At 42.4% G+C, this 12,394-nt stretch overlaps 1 protein-coding gene across 1 annotated transcript in view; it reads right to left on the reverse strand.

Moving 5' to 3' along the window:
• Positions 1 to 2,993: 2,993 nt before the first annotated feature.
• Positions 2,994 to 12,394, reverse strand: part of si:ch211-137a8.2 (uncharacterized protein LOC777613 homolog) — a gene marked incomplete at its 5' end in the record, with an annotated part of 18,394 nt that continues 8,993 nt past the window's right edge. The window contains 4 exon segments of the mRNA XM_062415233.1: positions 2,994 to 3,189; positions 4,219 to 4,274; positions 5,425 to 5,601; positions 10,787 to 10,984. Of these exon segments, the coding sequence (XP_062271217.1) occupies positions 2,994 to 3,189; positions 4,219 to 4,274; positions 5,425 to 5,601; positions 10,787 to 10,984 (627 nt within the window).

A 12,394-nucleotide genomic window follows, 5' to 3' on the forward strand; every position in this document is an offset into this window, starting at 1 on the left:
CTCCCTGATTTTATATGTGACGATAAAGCAGGGTATGCATTAGGGCGTGGCTACGTCGTGATTGACAGGTTGATTGGTTCACAGGTTCAGGAGGGCGCCTCATGCTCCTCCTGATGCCCATATAAGTAGAACCCCTGTTTTTATTTTTCCCAGCATGCACCGGAAATTTTCAAGATGGCGCTGCTCAGATCCGATACTATTAGCTTCCAAGCAGCAGTCCACAAACCAATGGGTAACGTCACGGATGTTACGTCCATTTTATATACAGTCTATGATTTTCACTGAGACTTCTTATATACAGAAGAAATATAAAAGTCTTTTACTAATTCTTACAGATTTGGATGATGCATTCACACAAAAAAAAACCACAAAAGTGACTAAATGTTCCTTACAATTCTTTTAATTTGTTATATTCAGACACTTGTGTAAAAAAAGAACATTTGAATCAATGCAATCATCTGATTTTGAAATATAAAACATGTTTTAACAGTTTTTTTAGATGACAAATGACTTGCTAAGTTCTCTTTTAAATGCCTTAAAACACACACACACATCCTCCTCGACCCTTCTGAAATTATATTCGTAGGGAATCTGGACGAACATCTTCCCCTGAGAGAGTCGAGACATTGTGGTTTTTAAGTCACACATGCAGCTCTGAAAAACTACTGGAGGTCTACCATCCTAAACCATCTTTTTATTATTATTATTATTATCTGTGACAGAGCCTAAGGTTTAAGGTCAAGCTTTGGCTAACTGCATGACATAATGCCTGTTGACAAAAAAACGCTTAAATCACATAAAACATGAATAACAAAGCAGGCAGCACCTTCATTAAGCTGTAACACGTATTATTGACACGGTAGAAATATATAAATCTGCAGACTTCCACAGCAACAGCACATCAAAATTATTACACAGTTTGCTTTCAAACACCATAACAGCTTTTTATGTTGTAGCTCAATCAATACATCAGATTAACGTTACATCCCTGCTATTATTTTCTACATCCACCAGTTTTTTTTGATTGATTTTAGTCCATCATCACATCTGTAGTCATTGTAGTCAAAGTTGGGTAACTGTTGCATGGTAACACAAGTACAGGTTCAGATTTGTGTTAAAAGTCTGCACCAATTTACCAAATAACAATTTCGCTTTTATAAAAAATAACCATAAATGTTTGCAAGGAAAATAATCTGGCTTCAAAAGTAGATGGTAATATGTAAAATGCATGATTTTGCACAGTCAATATGCAGCTTGTTAAAAAAAGATCCTAGTGGATTATTAACAGAAGTGCTATCATGCTGTAACAAGGCAGTTCGTGATGAATAAAGTACAAAATACTTCATAATATTGACATGAATGGCGGCAGTTGTTCTCTACAGTTATTTAAAGGACAATCAAAAAGCTAGCTTGTTAGCCACACCCCTGCACTAGCATATATATATGTATAAAAGGCATGCAATCTTTTTCATGTCAAAACTATGACTATGCTTCATTAAATATAAAGTTAAAACATGTCAAAAGGTTTTATGTACAAGAAGGTGGATCATAAAGGTCCGCTAGATCGCCTCCCTACAGTGCTAACGTTGCAACAGGAAATTTAAAGCCTTTAAAAAGCCGTACAGATAAGACACTTTGTGATGTTTCTATAAAATAACCTTAATATTGTCAATTATCCCGTATTGTACAGTTTAACATATTTTATGACAGCATATTAGTATTCAAGAAAACACTTACATAATTATTAACTTTCTACTCTTAGTTGCTTATTTCTGTGCTAACTAGCTAACGGAATTAGCCTAGCCGTTGCCGTGGATTCAGGGTTTTACGTTTAAGGGGGGGAAAAAGGCCAACCGGTTTTTTTCTTTGGTTTTTCCCAAGCTTGACTATTAAAAACTTTGGAGTTAAGCATATCAGATTCACAACTTTGAATTAGGGCAGACATTTAACCAGCTAATGCTACAACAACATAGAATTGGTTTGGTACACGAAGCCGTTACGAATGCTATCACCCAAAGACTTCAGATGTACATAAAAATATATCACTACTTATATATATATATTTATTACAATGCTCCACTAGTGCACATTAAACTTCTACATATATGCATGTTTTTAGTTGTTTTTCATGTTTTCCATTAAAGCATGGGCTCAAGATTTTTCCAGCCTGGGATTAAAGTGAATGAATGTAACCAGACATGTTTTCATGTTGGTTGAACAGCACTTTGGTGACAAGAATATATTTAAATTATGAGAAAAATAATATTTACACTTTGTTCGTTTAACAGACGGCATAATTGAGACTTATAGGAAAGAATTGGGCTCAAATTAAAAGCTGCAATACATATTTTGAAATGAAGCTATTATTTAAATGTATTGAACTTGATCCGTTTTTTTTTTTTAAATCTCTTGGTGTATTTAGGAATAATAGCCTTGATATCAATGTTTGCAGCGTTTTAGGGAGAGCTTAAAAATAAGACAGAGATGGGTTTTCTTTCTAATGCATGGACTCATTACTGGTGTTTTCTTCTTCTTCTTTTTTTAAATTGTCCAGGGCGAAAAAGAAAATGCTGTTTGCTAGCTAACTAGTAAAAAGCCCCAGCACCCTCTTGTGGCTTGTTAATTATAACCTATTGACTATCGCTAATTGTTGGACGGTTGTGTCCCTAAAACTTGCACTAGATCAATATCGCAACCAAATTTGACCCTGTGAAAGAGCTCAAATGTGTAATTTGTCACATGGCTAACAATGGAAATAAGTCTGAAACCTCCAACAACCAATGCATTTGACTTCTTTAGATTACTTTCCATCTGCAGGCAACTTGGAAGTAAGTCAAGTGATGCCAGAAATCCCTGCTAGCAATGAAAAAAATGGACAGAAGAACAAACCAGAATAGCTAAATGGTGAATCTGGATGTATGTTAGATGCCGTTATGTTAAGTTTTTGCTGGAGAGAGTGTCTTGTTCAAACTCTGAAAGTCTCTGGATGGTCTTCAGGTCGGCGGGGGTCCATTGACGTATCTCAGTGCCAGGTGGAGGGTGCGGTGCATCCTGTTGCTACGGTGGCACGGAGGCTCCAGGAAGCCCCAGATCAGACAGGCCAACAGAGCCAGAGCTGCAGCCAGGAGAAGGTAGAGGAGAGCTGGGGAGAGCAGGGACGAGGGAGTCCTGCTGTTGGGGGTTACGACACTGTAGAGGGGAAACAGGTGGAAGGTGTTAGCAGTGGTGCTGTCTGTCTGTCAGTAACCTAGCAACACATTGGGGGGGGTTCGGGGGTTATGCTCCCCTGGAAGAACATTTTGAAAAATAACCCTTTAACCCTCGAGTCAAGGAAGGAAAGATGGAAGGAAGGAGGGAAGGAAAGGAAGGGAAGGAAGGAAGGAAGGAAGGAAAGGAAGGGAAGGAAGGAAGGAAGGGAGGAAGGAAAGAAAGATGGAAGGAAGGAAGGTAGGAGGGAGGGAGGAAAGAAGGAATGAGGGAGGGAGAAAGGAAAAGAGGAAGGGAGAAAGGAAGGAAAGAAGGACAGAGGAAAGAAGGAAGGGAGGAAGGTAGGGGGGAGGAAAGAAAGAGAGAAGGAGGGAGGGAAGAAAGAAGGAAGGGAGGAAGAAATGAAGGGGGATGGAGGAAGGAAAGAAGGAAGGGAGGAAAGAGAGCAAGGAAAGATTTGACCCCGTCTGTTTTGACTGTTACTTCTTTCCTCCCTTCCTTCCGTCTGTCCTTCCTCCTCGTTCTCTCTTTCCTCCTTTCCTTCTTTCCTTTCTCCATCCCTCCTTTCCTTCCTTCCTTCCTTCCTCCCTCCTTTCCTTTCCTCCCTCCCTCCCTTGACTCGAGGACAACAGGAGGGTTAAAACAGACAGCATTACACCATTCAAACGGACCGTTTGGCTCATTTAAACAGAGATCATGTGCTGATCTTCTATTTCTCTGCAGTGAATAGACACTTTATACACATCTAGGTAGTTCTGTCAAAAACACACCAGCACAAAACACTGAACACTATCCCAAAAGTTAAATACTCTAATTACTCCATCAAAGAGGTGTTTGTTGGCCGCTGACCTTACGTGCTTCGCCCTCATTCTTTCCCTCTTAAGACATATAAAGGACACTGTTCCTCTTATCTCTGTGGTTTCAGAAATATCCTGCAAATTACAGCCGGTTTACGTCCTGTATCGTTCCATCTGCGTCCAACTGGAAGAGGTTTGTTTTGTGTTTTCTCACCTTTGTTCAGAGAGAAGACGCTCGGCATCTTCACAACAGGACGGCTCTTCTTCATCCTGAAAAAACACAGAGCTTCTGTTGATCCTCAGCGGTTTGAGGCAACGTTTCTTAGTTTTCATATTCATACTTTTAACCCTTACATACTGTTCATATACTACACCCCTCACTGTATGTTTGACCCACTATAAGAATCCCCTCATTTAACCACAGATGTGTTTAGAAAGTGTCAATAGTAGATCTGACTGATCAGTAAATGTGATTAAACCTTGATTAATGTTTCAGAGAGCAGGAAGGAAGGATGGAAGAAAGGAAGGAGGAAGGAAGGTAGGAAGGAAGGTAGGAGGGAGGGAGGACAGAAGGAACCAGGCAGGGAGGGAGGGAGAAAGGAAGGTAGGAGGGAGGGAGGACAGAAGGAACGAGGGAGGGATGGAGGGAGGAAGGAAGAAGAGAAGGACAGGAAAGAAGGAAGGGAGGAAGGTAGGGAGGAAGAAAGAGAGAGAAGGAGGGAGGGAAGAAAGAAGGGAGGGAGGAAGGAAAGGAGGGAAGGAAGGAAGGAAAAGAGGAAGGGAGGTAGGAACGAAAGAAGGAAGGGAGGAAGATAGGGGGGAGGAAAGAAAGAGAGAAGGAGGGAGGGAAGAAAGAAGGAAGGAAGGAAGGAACAGTCAAAACAGACGGGGTCAATTTGACCCGGGAGGACGACACAACTATTAAAACTATGAACTATTCATTTCACTAAAACACATGGCAATATATACGGAGATAATTTGACCCAGAACAGCCTCAATGGACAAACATTTGTAGCACCTAAAAAAAATTATAACATTTAAATATAGTTTCATTTTTGTGCATTTTAGGCCACTTGAGGAAAAGTCATCAAATTTCAGGGTAAAAGACATTTTTCGTGTTTTTACAAGCTGTTAAATGTCAAAACGGGTCAAATTTGCCCCAAACAGTATATAAGGGTTAAAGAATATATCATAATCTCAGAAGAATCTGCACACACAGTTTATTTCTCCTGCTGAGGTTTTGTGACACTACTTCTGTTTATTACTACTTATTTAAAAAGGTGCTGTTTGTATTAATTTAGCAGTAATACAGCATTGAAGCTCCAAGAGAATTATATCTATTAATAATAACATCAGTGTGGATTCACCTTATTTATCCAAGAAAACACAAGAATAACCGAACCCTGACTTATCAACTCACCTGTAGATGTGATTGGTGTCGGTGCCACATCCAATCAGGCGCAGCTTTTAGGTCACGTGATGGTGAAAATGAGCCGCCAAGAAAAGGCTTTTGTGTGTCGTCATGGTTACACCGACTGTCAACGACACGAAGATGCAGCTGGTTGGGTTCGGCCAGTCGGCTTTCATCCAAGTAGTGCTGTAACATAAAGAAACGGAGACTCTAGGTTTGAAGCAGAAACTAAATGTGGAGACCAGATAATGAACATATGGCCAGAAGTCATACCATGTCATTGTTGCCATGTCAACCAAGCAGAAGCTGCCACAGCATGAGACCAAAGCCAATATAGAAGTATCTTAAAGTGCCAACGACAGCTGCTAGATGCTCCAACTGAAGCCTCAACTTCTCCTCTTGGAAAAATATTAATTATCCCCCCCCCCCAACAAGTCATTCTGGCCTCAACCTCTAAACTCAATCCCCTCTAATAATAAGTGTGCTGGTGGTCAAGTGAGGCTATTTATAAATGCCATCATTTTGCATGTGAATTGTACTTTCCACACTCTGTAGGAGCCAAAATGTTATGTTTCTATTTGCTTGGGCTGCACGTATTGCGTCACATGCATTGATTGACACATGGGTTGGTTTCCCCTTATTTTACCTGTTCTCTTGGGTGGTGGCGGGAGATTTTGGACAAAGGGGAGTTAGTAGAGCTCCGATATTTTCTGTTGACCGTCACCATCGTCTTTCATCATCACTTTATTCTCACAGTCGGATCACATCAGGTTTTTTATATGTTTGTGGAACAGCTGCTTGTCAGTCCTTTTTGATTTCTTCATTCAAATAAACTTCACTAAAACGTCATCTGGACTTCAGTATGATTTGAAGAGTCTACTAAGTCTCTCAGCGGCCTTTTGGAAAAGTAGTCGCTACCTTATGAGACTTAATGTGTAATATTTTTGTCTTTATGTCTGCAGATTTTCAATAAAGCATTAATTATCTCCATGTATGAATATATCGACGTGATTGTTAGAGTTCAAGCAATATAAGAAACATGATGTTGGGACATTCTGAGATTTAGTAATGTCAAAAAAATGTCAATCTCTAAAGCTCAATATCACAAATCTGCCTCAGGGTTCATGTACAGAAAACCATCCAATAGTTTAAGTTGTAATTGCTTTACATCAGCCAGCATGACATATTTCCTTAAGTTATGATGTCATATTTTTTGGAGATAAAAACACAAAACTTCTGCAGATTGTGTTTGTTCTATCGAGTCTTTTTAGACGTTTTCCAGACTTCACACTCAGGACAAACATCCTGCAAAAAAACCATGCTCTGCTCTCAGTCCTGACTTTGTATACGAGCTGCTCCAAAACAATCGATTAAACTCTTGATTTTAAATCTGGACTCGCAGGTTGATTTCTACCCCAATTAGTTTCGTGCTCACTCGATGCTGCTGTTGGATCAGTAATGAGCCAAATCTATTAGGCACAAACACACAACCTGCAAATGAATGTACACAAAATCTCCTTAATCCTCCTGTTGTCCTCGAGTCAAGAAAGGAAGGGAGGGAGGGAGGAAAGAAGGGAGGAAGAAGGAAGGAAATGAGGGAGGGAGGAATGAAGGAAAGAAGGACAGAGGAAAGAAGGAAGGAAGGAAGGAAAGAAGGAAGGAAGCAGGGAGGGAGGGACGAGGGAGGGAGGAAAGAAGGAAAGAGGGAGGAAGGAAAGAAGGACAGAGGAAAGAAGGAAGGAAGAGAGGAAGGACAGAGGAAAGAAGGAAGGAAAGAAGGAGGGAGGGAGGAAGGACAGAAGGAGGAAGGGAGGGAGGAAGGACAGAAGGAAGGGAGGAAGGAAGGACAGAAGGAAGGAAGAAAGGGGGATGCAGGGAGGAAGGACAGAGAAAAGAAGGAAGGAAAGAAGGAGGGAGGGACTAAGGACAGAAGGAAGGGAGGAGAGAGAGAGAGAGAGAAGGAGGGCGAAGGAAGGAAGGAAAGAAGGAAGGGAGGAAAGAAAGAGAGAAGGAAGGAAAGAAGGAAAGAAGGAAAGAAGGAGGGAGGGGGGAAAGACATAAGGAAGGGAGGAAGGAACAGTCAAAACAGACGGGGTCAATTTGACCCGGAAGGACGACACAAAGTGTAATTACAATTACACACACACACACACTTTGTCATCACATTTGACCCTCAGAAACTCGTCCACAAACTTTTCCAACACTTCGCTGTACCTGACGGAGGAGTGAAGGAAGTCGACATGTTTCTCTGTTTTTATGACAACAGTTAAAGTGAAGCCAGACCTGACGCATCAATCAAAAGACTTTATGGATTCATTCAGCGGCCCGGGAGGAGCGGCAGGATGAGACGGAGGAAGAAGAGGAGAATAAATAGAGAGAGGGGGGGGGGAGAGAGAGAGAGAGAGAAAGAAAGAAAGAAAGAGAGAGAGAAATGAAGGCTGAGGCCAATGAAGTCTAATAGAGAGAGAAACGTAAAGCCAGAGAGAGGAATCCATCTTTACAAAGAAAGGTGGATGACTCTCCTCTCGTATCGTGCGTAGAGGAGAATAAAGGCTGATGATTATGAATGTTGATGGAGCTTCTTCAGGGAGAGGACATCGCTCAGCTTACTGGAAACTTATCTTTACTTTGATGAGTAAACAGAGAGATAACACACACAGAGGTATTACTTGTGTCAGTGCTCAGATCCTTTATTAACCCTCCTGTTGTCCTCGAGTCAAGGAAGGAAGGAAAGGAGGGAGAGAGGGAGGAAGGAAGGAAAGTAGGAAGGAAGGGAGGGAAGGAGGAGGAAGGAAAGTAGGAAGGAAGGAAGGGAGGGAGGGAGAAAGGAAGGAAAGAAAGAAGGAGGGAGGGAGGAAGGAAGGAAGGAAGGAGGGAGGGAGAGAGGAAGGAAGGAAGGAAAGGAGGAAGGAAGGAAAGGAGGAAGGAAGGAAGGAAGGGGGAGGGAGGAAGGAAGGGAGGGAGGAGGAAGGAAGGAAAGGAGGAAGGGAGGGAGGAAGGAAGGAAAGGAGGGAGGGAGGAAAGAAGGAAGGAAGGAAGGAGGGAAGGAAAGAAGGAAGGAGGGAGGAATGTAGGACAGAAGGAAAGAAGGAAAGAGAGATGAAGGAAAGAAAGAAGGAGGAAGGAAGGACAGACGGAAGGAAGGAAAGAGAGAGGAAGGAAAGAAAGAGAAGGAGGAAGGAAGGACAGACGGAAGGAAGGAAAGAGAGAGGAAGGAAAGAAAGAGAAGGAGGAAGGAAGGACAGACGGAAGGAAGGAAAGAGAGAGGAAGGAAAGAAAGAGGAGGAGGAAGGAAGGAAGGAAAGACGGAACAGTAAAATCAGACAGGGTCAATTTGACTCTAGGTGGGAAGACAGTGAGAAAGAAGAGAGAGAGAAGGAGAAATGGGTACAATGAAACACCCAATAGTTTTTGAGATATTTCAGTGGTGGACCATCTACAATATAAAGCCCTGCTGCTAGCGTAGATAATCAGCTAAATGTGTTGTTAAATTACTAAAATCACTAAATTAAACTAGCTAACCTCTAACACGATTTGTTATATTTTTCTTTCATGTCTTGTTGACACAGAAGCAACTGATGGTACGATGTAAAAAACTGTTTCTAATCTCATGAATCTGTATCTCGACGTGCTCCTGTATTAAAGAGAGCTGGTCGAGATAAGGTCAGTGTGAATGTGTGTGTGTGTGTGTGTGTGTGTGTGTGGTGTGTGTGTGTGTGTGTGTGTGTGTGTGTGTGTGTGTGTGAGAGATAGAAAGAGAGAGTGAGTACGTGGGAATGTCAAAGAATGAAAGACTCAGGTCAGGAGGTTTACACACACACACACACACACACACACACACACACACACACACAGAGAGACACACACACACACACACACACACAGATGATGTTCATGTGATGCCATGTGCTGAATGTTACTGCTCAACGGAAAAACAAGCTCAGCAAAAACAAAAAAAAAGGGTGACACACTTTTCGTATTTTTTTTCTTATCGTCAAAAATGTCCACACACACACACACACACACACACACACACACACACACACACACACACACACACACACACACACACACACACACCACACACACACACACACACACACACACACACACACACACACACACACACACACACACACACACACACACACACACAGTAGATCAATTCATCTTTGGTTTCGGCCTTTTCACGAGAGAATATTAAATTAAAACATAACCAGCCGGTTAAATTTAGACTTTTTATGATTAGTGGAGCTAAAAGTGTCTTTAGGCTGGCACTGCAAGGAAAGGTCATGAGGTCACTAAGATCATTAGGATTCATCCACCAGAGACCAGTAATAAGATAAGTACAGCAGATTTCATGGTAATGTGACCTGTAGTGCCTCAGGACTAAATATTACTAAATCTATGATCATGCACAAAATGATTCAGCAGAAGGAACATTTATACAACGTGTATAGATGGAAAAAAAGCAGGATTAAGATTTTAAAGGTAATTTTTTTTTATATTTACTATCATTTGTACTACTATTATTATTTAGCAGTAGAGTGATTTACATACATGCACTATTTAATTGCCACACTCCAGCTGGATAACGTTACTCAACCAAATTAGATTTGGAGGAAGAAGGAAGGAAGGGGGGGAGGGAGGAGGGAAGGAAGGAAGGAAAGGAGGGAGGAAGGAAGGAAGGGAGGAAAGGAAATAAGGAAGGGAGGAAGGAAAGGAAGGAAGGAAGGATGGAGGAAAGAAGAAGGAAGGTAGGGGGAGGAAGAAGGAAGGAAAGGATGGAGGAAAGAAGGAAGGAAGGAAAGAAGGGAGGAAGGTAGGGGGAGGAAAGAAAGAGAGAAGGAGGGAGGAAGGACAGACAGAAGGAAGGAAGGGGGGAAAGAAGGGAGGAAGGAACGGAGGAAAGGAGGGAGGAAGGAAGGGAGGAAAGGAAATAAGGAAGGGAGGAAGGAAAGGAAGGAAGGAAGGAAGGAAGGATGGAGGAAAGAAGAAGGAAGGTAGGGGGAGGAGAAGGAAGGAAAGGAGGGAAGGAAGAAGGAAGGAAGGGAGGGAGGAAAGGAGGGAGGAAGGAAGGGAGGAAAGGAAATAAGGAAGGGAGGAAGGAAAGAAGGATGGAGGAAAGAAGGAAGGAAGGAAAGAAGGGAGGAAGGTAGGGGGAGGAAAGAAAGAGATAAGGAGGGAGGAAGGACAGACAGAAGGAAGGAAGTAAGGAAAGAAGGAACAGTCAAAACAGACGAGGTCAATTTGACCCGGGAGGACGACAGGAGCTTAAGGCTTCTTGTATTGCTGCTGGTATTGTGAGTGACTGAAGGCGACTCCAGCTCAGCACTCACCTTCATCTCTCCGTCAGTCTGCACGGCTTTACAGCAGGAAGTCCGTCTATCTGGAGGAAGACGCTCTGCACGCCGAGCCACGCTCTCACACGCCAGCAGTCAAAGCTGACCGGCTCGCTCTTCTGTCCGTCAGGGGTCGAAGTCACCCACTGATCCTCGAGGAGCTCAGTCCTGTTGTCCTCCGATGCGACTGGCGATAAGAGAGCGGGGTCACGCCATTCCTCCCGTCGCTATGGGGGAAACAAATCTACATTTAAGATCATCCTCGGTCCAGATCCTTCAGTCTGTATCTCCAACACTGAGGATCCACAGGGTTTAATGTTGAGCATTCAAAAGACATCAAGAAATAGTGAAAGTGACTCAGTGGTTTTAACCCTCCTGTTGCCCTCTAGTCAAGGAAGGAAGGGAGGAAGGAAAGGAAAGGAGGAAAGGAAAGGAGGAAGGAAGAAGGAAGGAAAGGAGGGAGGAAGGAAGGAGGAAAGGAAAGAAGGAAGGGAAAGGAGGGAGGAAGGAAGAAGGAGGGAGGAAGGAAAGAAGGAAGGGAGGAAGAAAAGGAAGGAAGGACGGAGGGAGGGAAGAAAAGAAGGAGGGAGGGAGGAAGGAAGGAAGGAAGGAAGGGAGGAAGGAAGGAAGGTATGAGGGATGGAGGAAAGAAGGAAGGAGGGAGGAAGGAAGGAAAGAAGGAAGGGAGGAAGGAAAGGAAGGAAGGAGGGAGGGAGGAAAGAAAGAAGGGAGGAAGGGAAGGGAGGAAGGAAAGAAAGGAAGGAGGGAGGAAGGAAAGGAAGGAGGTAAGGAAAGAAGGAGGAGGGAGGAAGGAAAAAAAGGAAGGAAGGAGGGAGAAAGGAAGGAAGGAAGGGAGGGAGGGAGGAAGGACAGACAGAAGGAAAGAAGGAACAGTCAAAACAGACAGGGTCAATTTGACCCGAGAGGACGACACGAAGCTTAAGACTATCTTCCTATTTTCATTAGAATTTCCCTCCACATAAAGACTCTATATAGAGGCGTTAACATCTGAATCTTCTTCTATTAGAGAGTAATTGGGATTTCATGTTAAAAGGAAACTATCGAGTAGATGCTGATACAGCGACGGTGTGAAAAGCTGCCAAAGCTTTTATCAGAGGCTCCATTAAATCTCTTGTTGTTGTAAAAAGAGAAGAGTTGTTGGCAGTTCGGCTCAAGCTTGAGATCTGAGTATACACAGATAGAAAACCTATTTTCTAGTAAAAACAAACTCCTTGAGGCTGAAGCTAGTTGATCCAAAAGTAAGATCTGAATTGGGAAAGAAAGCTTTTAGGTTTTCGGCAGCTGATGCTTGGAATAATTTACAATCTAAATTTCATCTCAAAACCATTAACTGAATTTAAAGCCTTGTGAAAACTGGAGTCCAGGCTGTCTGTGTGTTTTATATGAGTAAGTTTTAATGTAGCTAATTGATGTGTAGTGTATGTGTAACCTGGCTAAATAAATAAAAGAAAAAGAAAAGGATGATCGCAATTTAGGAATGAATGAAGTCAACTGAAATTGAATTTTCGGTTGACTTCATTCATCAATTAAAGGCTCGTCAGTGACCAAACATCAGTCCTCAGATCCAGAACACCTCTAACAATCACAACTACAGACTATAACAACAAAAACTGTAT

This window comes from Scomber scombrus, unplaced genomic scaffold (assembly GCF_963691925.1).
Source record: "Scomber scombrus unplaced genomic scaffold, fScoSco1.1 SCAFFOLD_208, whole genome shotgun sequence".
Classification (NCBI taxonomy): Eukaryota; Metazoa; Chordata; class Actinopteri; order Scombriformes; family Scombridae; genus Scomber; species Scomber scombrus.